The sequence below is a fragment of the Diorhabda sublineata genome, chromosome 9, assembly GCF_026230105.1.
Source record: "Diorhabda sublineata isolate icDioSubl1.1 chromosome 9, icDioSubl1.1, whole genome shotgun sequence".
Classification (NCBI taxonomy): Eukaryota; Metazoa; Arthropoda; class Insecta; order Coleoptera; family Chrysomelidae; genus Diorhabda; species Diorhabda sublineata.
In genome coordinates this window covers 17,557,730-17,577,378 of record NC_079482.1, presented here as the reverse complement: position 1 = coordinate 17,577,378, position 19,649 = coordinate 17,557,730, and the positions used below count along the sequence as shown (strand labels likewise).

The following is a 19,649-nucleotide window of genomic DNA, read 5'->3' as shown; positions in this document are numbered from 1 at the left end:
CCACGAATTACCAGCACTGCACGCGAGGGGTATCCCAGCCCGGTGACATCGCGTAGCTTTAGAAATGCAACTGCTGTGGACAGTAACATATCCCTGCACTCGTCAACACATGCCTTCATGTTCGTCGTTGGCGACACGTTCTGATCGTTAGCATTCCCTGAGAACACAGAGAACTTTGAAGGATTATTGCCAATTTTTCTATGATCTAAAGACAAATCTACTCCCCTGTCTGTCTAACATTCTCTATTATATCAAAGACGGATATCACTTATCATATGAAATTTTTTGGGGGGGGGGGAGCCAGAGGCAAAGGAATAAGAAATACAATAAAAAATAGAAAGAAAACTGATGAGATACGCTTATTTTGTAAGTAGTATAGAATTATAATGTGGATATCTCAATAATTTCGGGATACTTTAGAGTAACATCAGTTCAAGAGCTGTTAATCTTTCACAATAAACACTTCTCAAGTCTCTGCCGATGTTGGTTGTATGGTAACGTTCCGTTTATCGCCATGTTAATCAGTACTGCCAACTGTGCCTCATACTAAGGACGATTTATGCGATCTCCAAGTGTTTGCTCTTGATAGGTTCCCTATTCAAACGTAATTACTGAGTTAATCCATAAAAAAAAGTCCAATATATAGCAAAAGATCGAGGCAACTATTAGATTAAACCACGTCATCCCAATCCAATTAGCGAATGCTTCGCTTATTAAAACAGAGCTACAAACATATATTGCTGTTATTGTCCGAAACAAAGAGATAAGAAAATATTTGAATCGGAAAGCAATGAAAAATATTTATTTGAACTGAAATATGATAGATTATTTCAGGCATTACAAGAAATACGCATAGCTATTCATTTTGGTTCCAGAATTAATCCAATTGAGAATTCAGTATAATCAATATATACAATACGATGGAAAAGTCGATTAAACCAATATTTATTTATGGACAAAATAAAAATAAAGAGGGATTCGTAAATATCAATTGTCTACATAATCATTAAATCTATTTGACATTTATAAAAACGCCAACCAACTTGTTTAATCCGTAATCAGGTCTTTATATATTGCTGCAGGTCCGTCGAAGTTTTCATATCACTGTTGTCTGAAGAGACAGGTGCCAGATCTTGGAGTTGATTTTCGATTTCTCACCTTACCTGTTGTAACAATTGCGTTGATCTAGCGGAATTGGCATTGATAAGCAAAAAAGAATTACACTTTCAGTCAATACCTATACAATAAGGGTTTGGCGTCTTCCATACTTCTTCAGAATTTTACCTATATATGAGTGTTCTGGAATGTATCACAATTATCTGGGGTATTCTCGAAAATTCCACAACAAATCAAAATGTTCCCTGCAAGTGGACACTTTAATATCCTTTGTAGACGTAGTCAACACGTTAGAGAATATTCTTCAATATTGTGGAATGCTCTCGAATGTTCTGGACTAAAATTTCTGGATTATAAAACTCACTATCCAGATAAAACCGGGAACATTTTCTACAGATGAGATATAGATAATTAACACACTATAAATTTGTTGGTGAAATCGGAACTCATGGTAGACTTTTAGTGGAATGCACATTATACACATTCTTTCAAAATATAATAATGCTGTTACATGAGAAAAAAAAAATTCTTACACGAACCCTCATTTCGAAGTTATAGGCGTTTAAAGTTGCGAAATCAGAATTTATATTTGCGTATACTTTCTAAATTATACATTCGAACATTATGAGTTTTAATGGATGATTGCGTGTGTCCACGTAGTGTGATTGACAGAATAAATAATTCTACATAGTTTACTATCTGAAGGCGGCTCATGCCCAACGGTTGACAATCCGTAACGTTTACAACCTGTGCAATCTAAAGATAGCAAAAATCAATTTTTTTATCGATCTTTTAACATAAAAGTACTTATTTAACTTGATAAAATTTATGGTTTGGGAGATATGCAGATTTTTAGATCTTTGTACATTCCAATGAATTGTAATTAATAATTGAAAATACTCACAGAAGATATTAGAACACAATAAAACATTTCTAATTGAACTGTATACTGTCAAATATCGTGTTACTTACATAAGGAAAAAATTAAAATGTAGGAACATTCTGTTGGTTAGCCTACAACTTATCAAGTAAAAAAATGTTCGAGTTGGCATCTAGCACTTCTACATACTTTTATTTTATTAATTCCCATATTTTATTCATGACCGGATGAAAATCTTCGCGGTACAATTCAAACAAGTAAATAGTACCTTTTATTGAAAAATTGAACGAAAATTCATTTTTGCTATCTTTAGATTGTCCCTGTAAAAGTAAAGGATTGTTAACCATTGGGTATGATCCACCCGACAGCTTTAAATGCCTATAACTCAGTAACGAGGGATCGTATGAGAAAAGTTGATTTTTTGTCCACATCATTATTTTCACGTCATCTACTCACTCCCGAGTTTTTTGCCCCATGTCCTGAAACACGTATATTGATTGAAATGTTCTGGAATCAAAATACTGTCGGAAAGTCTGGTTTAAGGGATACATAAGGTTTGTATAGCTTTCCAAAGTCTGAAATTTCTGGAGTTTATTTTCTTCTTTATATATAAGCTCAGACACATGGTATATAATTCATTAAGAAACAATTTATTTAGTTCGTTTAATTACCGAAAACAAATTAATATTATTGCTCTTCAACAAACATTTCAGGATATAAATACAAAGTAGTTTTTTTACCGGCTTGTATTAAGTTCACTTCTACAGTTTGATTATAGTCAGAAGATGAATACAGGTCCGCCGGTTGAGTCACTGGTATACCATTTATGTGTGTAATTATGTCACCTGCTTTAAGCCCTCCTCTGAAAGTATAAAAAAATCATACAAGTTATCAAAAGTTATCAAAAATCTAAAAAAACAGAACATATTTCAGTCATAAACCAGTTATTGAATGAATTACATGGTTATCAAAAGATTTATATTATGGTCATAAACGGTAACAAGTAAAATGTTTTTTCGGTACTCTATGAAGTTCAAATTTTATTGTTTCATCAAGACAAGAAATCTTGATAGTTTATTACTTCTTATTAAGGAAATCAAATCGAAAAGTGAACTGTTATCTGGTTTCGATTATTTTTCTTTATGTCAAGACTCTATAAATTTATCGATTCTCGACTTTTCTCACTTTTACCCGATATTCTTGAGTCAAACTCAAGTATTTAAATGTATTTGTTGTTTGAAATTGTTATTTACGTTATAAGTCCGGGAAGTGATTTAGTACGGTACGAGATAGATGTTTAAAGACAAGGCGACGAAGGAGCCGAGTCAAGAATATGTGATCGAGTACCGTTATATTAATTATAAATATAAAATAAAAGCTCCTTTGATTATTCTTTTATTATTTGAAAAATACAAGTTGAGAGAAGAAAGAAGGCGGCGCGTAAAAAGCCTCCTGATAAGTGTAATCCTAAACAAAGGGTTACAACGGTAATTTGTTTATTGTGTGATAATAATTATCACCTTAGTGATTTCAAAGCATTAAACCACTCTATATTTTCAAGTCAAACATTAGTAATTTGTCGTGAACATGCAAATTTGAATATAACCTCTAAAATAAGCGACGTGGAACTCAATGAAACCACGAAACAACTGATAACATATATTAAAAATGAGAAAAAATAACAAATTAAGCAAGAAATTTTAAATGAATTTGCAAATGAAGCTCAAGTGGATAAAAATGCAACTAAGACATCTTAATGCGGAGCTCATGGATAAAAATCAAATATTAAACGATATTTTAAAAGAAAAAAGTAATAGACAACCTCAAAAAACCTTCGCTGGAGTGGTTAGTAAATTCCCTAAACAACAACCTAAGAAAATACCTAAAAGAATTATTAAAAAAAGGAATTCAGAAGATAATGGTGATATCAAGAATACCGTGAGTCATTACCTTATAAAAAATAAATCTATCGAAACTAAACGCATGCACATAAATAAAGAAAAGGATGAAGAGAGTGTTGAGAATGCTAAAAAATTTTTCAAACTAAATTAAATAAATATTATACGGTTGAGAAAGAAAAATTAATGAAGCCCGAATTGAAAATTATTGGAATTGAAAAAAACTTGAATTTTGGTATGGAAAAGTTGGAATCGGATATAAATGAGAGAAATTTTAATAATTTTGCTGACAAGTTCTGTGTCATGCATATGTATACTAATCATAAAGGATGGCAAAGCGCTATTGTAGAAGTATGCTAATTGTATTTATCACAATGAGCACTTTAATACGAATTTTGAAACATCGCATGTAATGACAGAGAGCGCTATGTGTCAAGTTTTGAAGAATAAAATTAAAAGATATACAGAATCCACTGATTATCTCATGATGACTTCAGTACCAAGATACATCGGTGAAGTAGATAATTTTCATTCTTTGCTAACAAGAAACATGTCAGGTCTTTTGAATCGTTCTATATCTATAAGCAGTGAACTCAATACATCAGTAACTACAAGCAGTTCAAGAAATAGTGATGCACAATTTTCAGGAAGAAGATTATGGAGTTTTAGAAAAAGAATTTATTTTTAGGGATCTGTTAACTTTTAATTCAAATTTAAATTCCACTGATATGTAAATATAAGAAGTTTGAATTCTAATTTTGATAAACTGCAAATCTTTATAAAAAGATTAAAAAATAAACCAAAAATTATAGTTTGTTTTGAAACGTGGAATTTAGATTATTATCAGTATTTCAATTCACCTGGTTATAAAATTTTTTACAATAATAGTAAAATAAATCAAGCAGATGGTGTTGTCCTGTATATTAATGAGAATTTAAATGAAACTACTATAATCAGGGAGTATGGGAGACTGAATATTCTTCATTCAAAAATTTCTTTATGCAATAATATAAATATTGAAGTTATATTATACAGATCTCATGACCTGCACAAAACTGAATTTTTTCAAGACTTAAAAACTTTTTTGTATGATTGTCAAAATATTAAAAATCATTTAATCGTAGGAGACTTCAATATTGAATTTTTGCAATTAGATATGTTACGCAAAGAACATTTAAGTAATCTTTTGGAAAGACGTTTTTTTCCTTGTTTTCGGGATATAAAAAGGCCTTCAGATAGTGGAAAAGGAGGCTCTTGTATAGATAATATTTTTATCAAAACTAATGTTCTTGTTTTTAAGCCCATAAGGATAAGTATTGCATTACCTTATCATTATCCCTTATTTTTAGCTATTGAAGAATTACCATAAAAAGAATCTGATAATATTAACTATAATATTAATTACAATAAATTAAAAAATGAAGCTAGTAAAAGTAATTGAAATAAACTTTTGTTGTATGATCCCAATATTTCAATTGATTTATTAATTAATGAAATTAAAAGTTGCATTTTCAACTCCAGATTCAAAAGAGCACATAAAAGCAAAATAAATATTCCAAGAAAATGTTGGATAACTAAAGGTATTATGGCATCCTGTTCTACACAAGAACAACTTTATGAAATTTGGAGATTAGATCCTAGCAAGGAAAATTTGAAATTAGAATATAAAAAATTTGTTAAAATATTAGATAAAATGATAGCAGATGCAAAAAAGAAATATGTATTATTAATCTGAAAATGGGAAAGAATTATAAGAAAAATAAATAAATTAACTATATTATATCTGATACTGAAACTAAAATTGATCATTTAAATGATGTGGCAAGATATTTTAATAGCTATTTTTGTGAAATTAGTGAGAAATTAAGTAATGAGATAAGAAATGCATATAATCATGAGGTCATAATGCCAAATATGAATCAAAATAGTATTTTCATACATCCAACTAATAATGATGAAGTTAAAACTGTAATAGATAAACTAAAAGACAAAGCAGGAAGGAGTTGATGGTATATATTCTAGAATATTAAAAACAATTTCTGAATATATTGCTGAGCCCCTAGCAAACATTTTCAATCAATGTATTGAATTATCCATTTGGATAAAATTGTGCATGATGGATTATTTAATTTTCCAAAAAAACATAATTTTTTGTCCAAAAAACAGTTTGGCTTTATCAAAGGGTTGGGAACCAAAGATGCACTAGCATATATTACTGATGTGATATATAAATGTTTAGACAGAAGTTTACCAATTATAGTTACTTTTTTTGATTTAGCTAAAGCATTTGACACAGTCAATCATAAAATCTTACTAGATAAATTATAGAGTTATGGAATAAAAGGTAGTGCCCATGGTCTATTAAATAGCTATCTCTCTAATAGAATGCAAAGAGTAAAAATTGATAATGTTTATAGTGATTATAAAGAAATCAAAATTAGAGTATCACAAAGTACAATCTTATGACCACTTTCATTTATTATTCACTTAAATGATCTTCTTACTAAAATAACGATATTGTATCATATGCAAATGATACAGCTGCGATAGCTGAAGGAAGGACATGGGAAGAAACTATAAATAAAATGAATAAATTATTGGATGAAATAGATCTTTGGCTTACTGCTAACAAGTTAACGTTAAATATTGACAAAACGCTCTATATTACTTTTGGAAATTATTGTGATAGTGTTCCTATCGTCTTAGAAATAAAAATTAAAGAAAAACGACTAACTAGAGTTGAGTGCTGTAAATATCTTGGAATTATAATTGATTATAATTTAAAATGGAATAAGTATATTGATTATTTATTCAATAAAACTAAGTATCTTACTTTTGTCTTCTATAAATTATCTAAATTTATGGAAAATAAAACTCTTATGGTAATTTATTATCCACTTTTTCAAAGTATTATAGATTATGGAATTATTGCATGGGGTATTCTATTTAAACCTGATACAGACGCTTCAAAACAAATTATTAAAAATTATTAACAATTACAATTTTAATAATATTGCTTATCCATTAAATATGTAGCAATTATTTTGCTTGGAAGCTGTTGTATATTACTATAAAGAACTAAATAATAAATGTGAGTCATCAACAAGTAAAACTAGAAATAAAAGTATTCTACTACCAAAAATGTTTAAAACTGGTAGTGATAAAAAGATCGTGGCAATAAAATTATTTAATAAATTAGGGATGAGGGGAAATTACAACAATAAGTACTTAAAAAGTAAATTGAAACTTTGGATTGTAAAAAATGCTTAAACCAAATAAGTACTATATTTTATTAATGTTAATTATTGAATACTAATTTTATTATCAATTTTATTATACTGTGGTTGAGATGACACATTTCTTATTAAATATCATGTATTATCTGTTTTATCATTTTATTTTTAGTAAGTAAGGCACCAGTTCCTACGTACAGGTATCGTATACCTCTGTAGGAATTATAAATTATTGTAAATGCTTGTAATTTTCTACCTGTTATAAAGAAATAAAAAAATAAATGAATGAATAAATAAATAAATAAATGAATGAATGAGTAAATAAATAAATAAATAGATAAATAAAAGAAGTCTCTAAAGTAACATTGTAAACAAAGGTGGACATATTGAATTTGGATTGAGAGAATTTAAGAGTGTTTTGAAGTACAAGGATACCGTAAAGTGCCATTTTCCGTACTCAAATTAGTACTGTAAAGTCGACTTCATAGTACAGTATAAAAAAAATATATTGATGTATTGATGATACGGTAATGGAAAGGAAATGGACGACACATTGCTTCAAAAGATTTGGAATTCACATTAAAAACTGAGTCGTTGATCTATTTGCCACCACATTACCTCCCAAACACTTGAAATAGACACAATTGGATCAAGCATGTAAGTATATATGTGTATATGTATCTATGTATGTATGTAAGAATGTACGTATTTCATGTATTCATAATTCTGGGTATCATATACACTGCGACTCAAAGGATCTATTGGATCATAGTTTTGTGGCAATGGGGGTGTTTACAACTGCTTTATTAATCCCATTTCCTTTAGAAAGTTGAAAATGTGGAATGGCTCTATCTCATATGCCCCCCGTAGCTTCTAATACTTCTAGAGGACTCAGAACTCTAATGGCAGCTTGGCTTTTGGACACGAAGACAATTTTCTTGCAATATTTGATTTCCAAATTGAACTGGACATAATTACTTTTCAATTGCATATATTTATGCTTCAAAAATACTGGGTGCATTCTTAAACATTTTAACTCCAGATCTGTCTACTGTTTTGGAGTCATACGTGTATTATTTTATAGCATTTCTATTCATATTTGAGTCAGAAACTTCACATGACTTACTCTACCCTACCAAACCACTGTGTCTTACAGAGTCTGACCTTTCGGAATCATTTAACACTTATCCATTTATTTATTTTAGGGATTTAGAGATATTGTTAATTCGTGATGATTTGTCTTGATGTAGATCTCTTTTCTTATAAAATCAGTTTCATATTACCTCAATCTTCATCAAAAGTGAGTTGAACCTTCACGAAAAACATATAAAACGGTCTAAGAAGTGGAAAGTTAAAGAAAATGAGATTTTTAATTATAACGAGAATAATGAAATTCAAGACGTTTAACCAAGGATCCAAATTAAACATCTTTAATAATTCATTATTTATATTTTTTCTCTTCCATTTTGCATGAGTTTGCATTTTTTTCCTTTGTATACAATTGTATTCATTATATAGAAAAAAATTTTCAATAATACATATATCAGTTGTCATTTATATATATATATATATATATATATATATATATATATATATATATATATATATGTATATATGTATATGTATATATGTATTTTTTCAATATTTGAAGTACTTAGTTGAATTAACATTTTATAATCTGGAAATTGTATAAAGCAGCGATAACTCATATTATTATTTTATCCAGAAAGTAAAAATATTTCTAAATATACATTTCAGAAATTTATTATTTTCACAACTTTTAGAAACAACAGAATTCATTGAAAATTTTAAGTTAACGATAACGATCATAAGGGGTATTTTTTATAATGAATCTCGCTAATTGATGGATAAATCGAAATGAAATTTTTGCACTAGTTGAACTTTTTTTCAGTGCTCAAGAATTTCTTCCAATTATGGAAATCGACAAGACTGTAGAGTCCTTAAATATTTCAAAGTAGCTAGACTTGAAAACGACTCTTATTATATCTTATTATATTTATGCTCTTACTTAGAAGCAGCAGTTCCTGGTAGAATTTTCCAAACGAGCAATCCTTGACGAACATCCTTGGGAATATCTCTATTATTTCTAAGTAGCTCACTTATAACCTCTGGTGTAATCGGTATTGTCGTAATACCAAGCAAACTCTTTCCAGTCGGTCCTTTCACTCTAAGTTTGCTCATTTCAAGAAACTTCTTGGCATATTCTTAAAAGAGAAATTACTAATAACAAAAAGAATATGAATAATTTTGTGTTGGAGTGAAACTTTCATTTCGTATCTTTTTTATTTATATGTTGCGATTAAAGAATATTGAGTATGCCTAAGTTTAACTAATTAAAGCAAAGATTAGATATATTTTATGACTCAAGTTTGAGAGTCAGTGATGCTTCCATCTTTGGCCAACTAAGGCTGTATCTAATCGTTTCTTCGGGAAATTTAAATCATAGTCGCAGTTAGAGATCAGAAATTTGTTCTATGGAAAGTTCGGAAACACTGAGAAAAGTTAAAAAATTTTTTACCTGAAAGTTATATAATAAAACTAATGAGACGTAAAAGGAGCAAATTTTTTTAACAAAACCGAAAAAAAAAAATACAAAGAATCGCTCAAAAATGGAAATCAATTGAGAAAAGTTGGGGCTCTCTTTCCACCAAACAGCAGTGTACCAGATACCATACAATAATAGAAGTTGCAGCGATACTCTTGCTTATCGAAAATTTTACAATGTAGTTAAAATCAATAAGAAGTGGAATTTATTGTTTAAATACATTGGAAATCATTTACGGGAAGTATTTTGTTCATTTTATCATTCACACTAAATTGGAGGATGCTTTGAGCTCTTCTCTAGTCATCATTCAAATACCTAGTTCCACTGAAAAAACCAAATATAGTAACAGGTTGTCTGATTGCAGACTAAAAAAATCATGCCTCCAAGAATTCAAATTATGATTCTAGTGTATAAAAAATTAACTTTACAACAAAGGATCATAGGAAATCCTTGCCGGTGGTGATCATATCAGAAAATCGGTGTTCATCTTAGGTCTCTTGTTCTCTCAGATGACATTTGGATTATCATGAAAAATATACTCCCGTTCGGTATGAAAATTTCAGAAATGTATTTATATCCAAACTTTCATTCATATCGATTCACGAGAAAAATATTTATAGATTGATAATTGATAGAAAAATAAGTTTGAAAAAGAGTTTTTTTTTATTTTTTATCAGATCATATAACTCAATTGCACTTACCTACGGGAATAGCGAAAGATATACCAGATGTCAGTCGAAGATTGTTAATCCCAATAACGTCCCCATCTAAATTCACGAGGGGCCCGCCAGAGTTTCCAAATGTAATTGCAGCGTCCGTTTGAATGTAGGACATAGAATAATTCTTAAGGCCTAGATCTTGTGCTGATCTATTAACGCAACTGATCTGTAAAAAACTGATGATTAGAAGGCTGAAAAGACTAAGTAGTGAAGGATTAAGGATTATATTTAACAAATAACGACAGAACGCTAAAGACAAAAAAATGTTCACGTACAGAAATTTAAAAGGCGATACCGATAACTATCCAGAATAGAGAAAAAAATTAACTGAAAACATTCGACTGATAAATTATGAGGTGAATTTGCGGACCAATTGTAAAATAGCGAAATATGATGAAGGTGGCATAGTAAAATTTATTCAAGACGCATACTTGAATGATATGTGTACATCACATAGAAAAAAATAAACGAGAAAATAATAGAACGGATACAAGTTGTAAGAAAACCAAAAAAATTGGAAAAAGAGATTCAATATTCAGAAAGCGAAGAATAAAACTATACTGGGAAAGAAATTGTAGAAAGTACTTTATCTATATGAAGAGATCATTAAGATATACTTAAATTTTTCAGAGAAAGATTTATGGGTTATTTTTTCCAAACAAAAATATTTTTATGTGGAATATTTTGGGATCGGTCCTGTTAAAGAGAAGCTACTTGCCTTCTCAGTGCTTGGATTGTGATTATATTTAGAAGGAGGTTGCCTTCCGTGTGGTATTGCTCACTATTTTGAAATTTGAAATTTGAAAAACTAGTGTTTGCTCAAAATCAGCAGTGATAGTGTTAGTGTGCACGGGGTTATTGATGGTAAACATATTTTTTTTAATAAATTTTGTAATAATATTTTCTTCAGCTTTCATTTCCCTGGAGAAATTCCATGAGGTAGGCTACGGAATCGGATCACTTTTTATCGATTAATGAATAATTCCTTACTCCCACCCCTCTCTTGATAATGGCTTCAAAGTGGGAGTCGAAACGTCGAGAATTTTTGAAATTCTATCGCAGTTCAACCCTTGAAACTAGTTCTTTTGTTCATAATCCTTACCATGAGTATTTGTATAAATTGTAATATAATATAAGTATATTATAAGATTCAATGAAATTGATGATGGTGGTATTCTCAATTTTATTGTCCTATACTGTTTCTGTTCTTTTCCAATATAATTCATGCAGACCTGGAGGGAGTATCTCAGATTCAAGTTATGCGAATATTAGAAGTTCTGTAATGAAAATTCAGTACAGCAACGGCTAAACCTACACTATTCTACACTTCCCACAATTCTGTACCTTCTGTTATATTCGTTGCTCACCACTTTTAAACCGTTGGAAGGCACATTAAGCAAATAAAGACAATTTCAATGGTTTTTAATATATATTTTGACATATTTAAGGACAATTGATATACAAGGACAGTTTGATGAAAGAGTGAGTTATTAGAAGCTATTAAACTTAACACCTGTAAATTTACCTAATGTTAATTTTCCCAACTGGTCTATAAGAAATTGTTGTATCTGGTCGTGATATAAAACAAGAATGAAAAATATTATTCCGTTTATATTCCTATTCATAAATATATCATATTCACCAAAATAAAATGTATGGAATAAGCATCTAGCTTACTTCAAATAGAGGAAAGTGAGTCCAAATAGAATTCTTGGAATTCTAATTTCGGATACTATTTTATTTGTCTTTGATTGATGTTTCACTTTTACTCATCACCGTCATTAGGTATTTTACGTTCTCAAAGTCTGTTCAAAATGAAAATTGAATAATAAAAAAATTGTACACCGATGATTTGATATTCTAATAAATAGTTTTCACTTAGTAATCAAGTTGTGACGTTAATTAGGATGTTTCGTGATGGAAATGGAATGGATAAATGGGAAAATTATGTAATGATCAATTGAAATGAAGTTTGGTAGCATAGAAACATCATTATAATTTCTATTGGCACTCTCTTCTTTTCATAAATATTCGACAATGAATTGTATTGCATTGAAACTTGATTCTATCGACGTCTAGTTAGAAATTCAGATAAATATATTGGCCTATAACCTTTTGGTGCGGAAATGCCCTATAACATACATCTTTATGCTTTTATATAACAATCCGTATCCTTCATCAAGGAGGTTAAATATAGTCCATACTCTCCATGGAGATTTCAAAGGAATATCTCTGTGAGTTGGGACAGTAAATTTAATTTGTCATTTCCGACAGCAGCTTACAGAAAATAAGTTTAGGTTTTTTGGTGGTATGCTTAGGTTCATATTATAGGAGTGGAAGTATAAACAAAGCGTTAATTTTTGTGATTTTTCAATTGGAATGTCTTTCCGTTTTCTCCCATTCTTGTTTCCCTAAGAATATCTATCCTTCTGTGAAAAACGATTATTCGCTCATCCACATGTGTAAATAATTTGATTAGGTAGGGTCATTTCACAGTTTTTGAAGCATATGTTGAACTTAGAGATCTTTTCGTTTTTGTGAAAAAATGCGCCACTAGAAATTTATATGCACTCTAATAGTTTTCTGTGAATACTCGAACAGCTAATTTCACGTTTCTCCTTCAACTCATTATCCGTATTTTCTAAAACTGTTTCAGGTTCACCTCTCAACATTCAATTATAGTAAAATTGCTTTCAAAATAAAGCAAAAGGCTCTTTATTTTTATTTCAAAAGGTTTCCTTCGCTAGTGAGATAAAGATAATTACATGTAAGTGCTTACGAGTACAGGACAGTTTCCAATTATTTAGCATTCATGATTATAACCACTATTTTAACGTTGTGTAGATATCCAATTTACATTTTTTCCAAAAAAAATCGTTAGTCCGACTGTCGGTCCGTCCGTTCGTCCGGCCGTCCGACCATCCGACCGTCCGATGGGGGTTTTATGGGGTTTAGAAAAAATTATTATAACAATACCATCAAAGTCTGCATAAACTTCATCTTTTTCAAGAATAGTGTGTTTTTGTGTTATTGCTATTGTATGAATAAGTGCCCACACTACAAACGAACTTATTACGTCGTACGTACCAACCTTATCCGTCACGATCTATCCTTTCATTATTTTTCACATATCTTTGAATTAAACTTTCATTAAAATATATTATTTTACAATTGTTTGTAAGCAAAAGTTCATTGAGAAAGCTCACTCCTCGCTCAATGAGAGCATCTTTAGTGGAATCCTGAACAACATGATTTTCCTTAAGAAATATTGACTTCATCAATTACCATTGATTAGTTGATTAGTGGATTTCGGATTGATTATCATTAGGAGTAAGTAAGTATGGTGAATTTTATCCCAAAATATTGATTACAAAATCTGTTCCACACAAACAGAGTTGAAGTAAAAGTGTAGTTAAATAATTGCTAACACGTCTAATTGAGGAGCAGCATTTGTATAGTCTCAAATTGTACTTGTTCTAAAACTTTGTCGCTAACAAAGATTACAAGCGAGTAATCAATAATCTTTTACAAAACCTTTATAAAAGTGGAGCTCAAATGTATCTAGAGATGCAGTTTCGGGACTTGATTCACTCACATCTAAAAATCATCAGTATCACATGTGACGATCAAGAAGAACTACTGCACCAAGACAAAGGTAGCGGATATCGAGAGGCGATAAACAGGATATTGGAACAAAGATTTGAACCCAAAGCGATAAACACATCCAATGATCCAAAGACTAAGTCCAGCTTGTATTCATTTCTGACTTTTACTTAGTAATTTTCTGAATGATCACAAATAGTGGTTACAAAAACTAGAACCGGGTTGATTTGAAATCAGCACCTCAATTTATATTATATACAACAATCGGTTATCCTCAACCGTGTATTATTGTGATATAATGAATGAGGAAACGATAGTTCTTAAATGGTAACACTTACAATTCCAACAGTAACTGAATTACTCAATGATAGCGGACTTCCCAAAGCCACAACCCATTCTCCAACTGAAGTATCGTTGTCGCCAAATTTGAGGCTGGGTACTTTGTCTTTCGTTTCCAATTTTAACAGAGCTAAATCTATGTTCATATCTACGTCTTCTATTTGAACATTGAAGCTGGTACCGTCTCTTAAGACCTAAAAATGTGCTATATACAATGGATATACAAGAAGTAACTAATAATAATTGTTTTTTATATTCCTAAACGAAATATAGCAAGCCATATGACCTGTACAGGTTGTATGTTTCACTGTTCACGTCTTATTAGCATTTATTTCGCTAATTAAGTATCTGATTATTAATTTTTCTGAAAAAGCTGTTACTAATATGTATTATTTTTGTATTTGTGCAATTGTACAAATTAGAAAATATCTCTTTCAAATAAATAGAAAACCTTTACAACAAAGTGAGTTCGTATAGTTCAAAATAATTCCTTTCTTCCAGTTTTTAATTATTTATAATCCACATCTTTAATGCAAGGATCCTAATAACATCATGAATATAGAGAATTAAGAAAATGTTTTATAAAAATAAGAAAAAATAAAAATGAAGATAAGTAGTATAAGACAAAGAGAGGCTAACTCGTTGGGGTTGAATTTTTTATTAGTTCATGAGTTGTATCACGACTAAAGTTGAGATTATGGAGAGAAGAACAATCTGTGTATATGAAAATTTTAAATTTTGTTGATGGTGCCAAATTGACCTCAGTATTAATTTCTTTTAGTTTATATTCACTAAATTATTTTATACAACACTTTTTCAACTTCCCTTCTATAAGAGATAACCCTTGAGATATTTTTGAATGGCGATGTTTCACGTGTATGTGAGTGTGAGATCCTACGGCTATGTTTCCTATAGTTTCCTTTGAATTGGAGAGAAAAAGAAGGGACAAATTTATTTAATAACGAGTGATTTTCTACAGGTATCTTTTTGGTAACACTATTTTTGACAGATCACGCGTGAATCGTTTCTTGTATCAAACTTGTTCAGTTTAGTCTATAATTTAATCATGAGTCGACTTACGAACGAACAACGCTTGCAAATTGTTGAATTTTACTATCAAAATTCATGCTCGGTTGAGAGAGTGCATCGCAAACTTCTTCCAATTTATAGACAGTTTGGTCAGCCTACTGAGGGAACTATTTGGAAGCTTGTGGCTAGATGTCGAACCCAGTTTACACTATTGGACATTAAAACACTATCACGCAAACGTACAGTGAGGACCGAAGAAAATATTGCGGCTGTATCCGCCTGTGTTACTGATGACCGTGAAATGTCGATTCGCCGCCGTTCGCAGCAATTGGGCCTCTGTTACTCCAGTACGTGGAAAACTTGGGTGTAATACCTTATAAGATACGGTTGGTGTAAGAATTTAAGTCGCACGATCTCCCACAACGTCTAACATTTGGTGAATGGGCGTTGGCAAAGTTGAAGGGAGATCCACTTTTTTATCGAAAAATTGTGTTTAGGGACGAAGCTCGTTTCTGGTTGAATGGATACGTCAACAAGCAAAATTGCCGCTTCTGGAGTGAAGACCAGAAACATTGCAAGATCTACCAATGCATCCCGAAAAAGGCATTGTTTGGTCATGTTACTGTGAATGGCGAGCGGTACCGTATGATGATTGATGATTTTTTTGGACATGCTTAACATGTGGTTTCAACAAGACAATGCCACATGCCACACGTTTGGGGCTCGTCAATTGGCCACCTAGATCGTGTGATTTAACGCCTTTGGACTATTTCTTGTGTGGCAATGTTGAAGCTTATGTCTACAAGGATTAACCATCAACGAGTGACGCCACTGGAAGCCAATATACGTAGTATTTATTCGTGAAATACCGACTGATATGCTGGAGAGAGTGTGCCAAAATTGGACTTAACGCATAGGCTATCTAAAGCGGAGTCTCGTCCAACATTTGCTGAAATCATCTTCAAACATTAAATTATACTAATCGTTCTATTGATTCCAATAAAGATTTCATCAATGTTCTAAAATTTTTTGTGGTTTTTTTTTTGAAAATCAAATTCTATACCTCTTAAAAAATCACTGATTAGAAACAAACTATATCAAGAATACGAAAACTGAGAAGTTTGACGAGTTTTGGCTGCATTAATCCCTGTTGTTGGTCAGTAATGTTATAGCACTGTACAGAAACTAGAAAAGATAATGTATGAAGGTGAAAGTATAAATAATCTCTTCGATAATTGGATGCTATTGAAGGAAGATGAGAACAAAACAAATAAAATTACATGAAGACAATAGCTAGGATAGTTGCCACTCTGAACTTTTCGTCTTGTATCCCAGATTTCACAATTTCTTAATCTGATAAGTAAATCATGGAAATACTGCTAAATGATACTTTTACATAATTCTTCTATCCTCTGTTAAAATTTAATAAGTATAGAAATTTTAGAAGTCTATTGGATTTAATATTTTCATGTTTCTTAATATTTCTTGAAATAAATTTCTCTTATTTTGACGGCAATAGAGTTGATATTAAGTGTTATTGATGAATTATTGAAAAATACTTACCGCAGTTATTATTGATTGTGATTTATTTAGAATAACATGCGCATTTGTGAGGGCCCATCCATCCTCGCTAATAATAAATCCAGATCCGTTAGAAATGATGAGAGGCTGGCCGTCAATATCCTTTTTACTAGGATCTCTTATTTCTAAGTAGAAAACAGCAGGAGCACATTTATTAACTACCTGATTTATGAAATTATAACGTTGCCTTAGTGTTCCATTGGTTCCGGTATTTTCAGATGATAAATTATCTAACGAATTATTAGTTTGAAGTTTAGATGTTTCTCCTAAATCTTTTTTATACTTGAATAATTTTTCCTTGATCAGATAACAAGACGTTAATACGGCTCCAGCTAATCCCAGCACAACTATCTTGTTCGTGTTCGGTTGTATTCTATAACGGCCATGTTTCCTGTGAAGTATAGTAGTTCTTATAGACGGGTGGGTTTTGGTTTTACATCTTCTTATATGGCTAACGCTTCTATAGGGAACTGAATACACTAATTTTGATACTTTTCCAAAAAGACCATTCATTGATATCTTGCGTATTTCACATATTAGATTTTATTGATCTAAGTTTTTCTATCGCTGAAAATTTGCATTGAAATTTTGATAAATGTTCGAATGAGTGACAGGAGGGAACGGAACTGTCACCAATTGTCGATATAGATCAAAATATTACTTAGAGAACCTGACACTAAAGGAGGCCCTGGCTCGATTTAATATCAAAATAATACAAAAAATGCTAACTGCAATACCACAGGTGTAAAAGAAAAATGAAAGGCGTGTGGAAGAGAGCTTCAGCGAAAATGAAAGTGAGTTAATCGTTTAGTTAAATGTGAAATATGAATAATTAACCATCATTATTCTAGTTTTAGAATTTTCATTGGAAAAGCATTTCTAGAAATACAAAAAATGATATTTGAACAATAAATAAGTATGAGAATAGAATGGGAAGATAAAAAAACCTATTAAATGAATTAGATGAATATCAACTGAAATAGTTCATTTTTCATTCTATGATGCTAGTTTAACGGAATCTCATTTAATGAATAATATTGTATTTTTTATGACAGTAAGTGCAAGATGGAACACTGAAATGTATGTTGATTTATTAGTAAAATTCAGAAATGAGGAGTTTAAATGCAAAACCTACACTATCCACTTTCCTAAACTTTCCACACGAAACCAAAAACTGATTTTGGGAAATCCAATCTTTATAATAAATGGCATTTTAAGAAATGTGACAGCACATGTATTATAACTTTCTTAATATTATATATATGAATATTAATATGCATAGAAGCTATTTTGAATTTAAACTCTGGATAGAAGTGAAGCTGTACTTCATTTATTAGTATAGAGGCGTTTTTGTTCACCTCAGTCAACATCGTTGTGTTTATCCAATACATGTGCAGTACATGTACCGCAAGTTTACAGTTTGGGGCGAACTATTTGATTTATTATAATTAGGGTCAAATAACATGAGATCAAAAATTAAACAATTATTTTCATTTTCAGCCTTTTTTTCAGAAGTTAAATGTCCTGAGAAAATTGTTAGTAAAGTAATTCTTTTCTTCGCGAGTTTGACCGACAATTGCTACGAGTGAAAAAAAGTTGCTGTACTCATGAGTCCGTAGACATAACAAAACTTTCATCAATTTTTATTTTGAAATAGTAATATCAAAAGTACAACTGTGAGCATTATTAATTTAAAGTGAAGAAGAAGTTACATTACCATTGGTACTTGAATTGGCAAAATTTAACGAGTTCAAAAAAATAACATCGACTATAGTTGTATTAAAATTTTTACTGTGGCATCCATTTTGTTTTATATTGAGTCGTCTACGTAACCCTCCGCAACTGTGTTGAATTATATCACCACTGGAATCCACTAATAGAGACGTCAAAGAGCGTCGAAATGTAAGCCCAATGTAGTTTTTTGGATTAGGTAAATTCAAATATGTTGCGATAAGCAAGGGAATTTTTGAACAGGTATGGATATCTACAACTTGGGTTTTTCCATTTCTATACTGCAAAAAGAAATATGTTTTGACATTTGTGAATCGTTAGTTTTTATATTTTTAATAAATGTTTACCAAGTTGAAATCGACGTTGTACCTGAGTGTTTTTATCAGGTACTGTGTTAATTATAACATTTCCGATATAATTAATATCCGTACACTTCATTTTATATAATTCCTCCCTTCGAAGAGCTTCTGTGAATCCGAATATTAAAGCAATCTGAAAGATGTTACAAATAATATCCAAGCTTACATTGAAAATTTTTGCTGACATACCTATGCATGAGATAATGATCGTCAGGAGCTTGCAATAGAAACTTATTCATTTCTTCACGGTCAAATGTTTTAGATTTTAGATTTTTTGGGTCAATAGTCAACCGATTTATGTATTTACTGATGTCCACGTCGCTGTCATAAAAGAATGGACAGGAAATAGAATTTTTATTTTGCGAGCTCCAACCATCTGTTGTAAGTCTCACTTTTATAATATTTGTTAAGTCAACTTGTGTCGTTAGCTGATGAAATAATGCAGAAGCTATCTCGTTCGCAGATTTGCTGTTGCGTCCAAGCATAACGGAATACAATGAAATGACAATCAAATGTTAAAACTAACATTGACTTATCATATTCATGCAAATATAGAAAACAACATTTTGCCTACAATTTTTGTATTCGCAAATCT

At 30.7% G+C, this 19,649-nt stretch overlaps 1 protein-coding gene across 1 annotated transcript; it reads right to left on the bottom strand.

Annotated features, from left to right (window-relative positions):
- Nucleotides 1–2,683: 2,683 nt before the first annotated feature.
- On the bottom strand, nucleotides 2,684–19,539 carry LOC130448548 (serine protease HTRA2, mitochondrial-like). The gene is made up of 6 exons (XM_056785962.1): nucleotides 19,244–19,539; nucleotides 16,947–17,355; nucleotides 14,354–14,548; nucleotides 10,395–10,578; nucleotides 9,157–9,352; nucleotides 2,684–2,858 (listed from the first exon to the last, which is right to left on the bottom strand). Exons 1-6 carry the CDS (start codon nucleotides 19,537–19,539, stop codon nucleotides 2,684–2,686), a joined length of 1,455 nt encoding a protein of 484 aa, XP_056641940.1.
- Nucleotides 19,540–19,649: the final 110 nt, after the last annotated feature.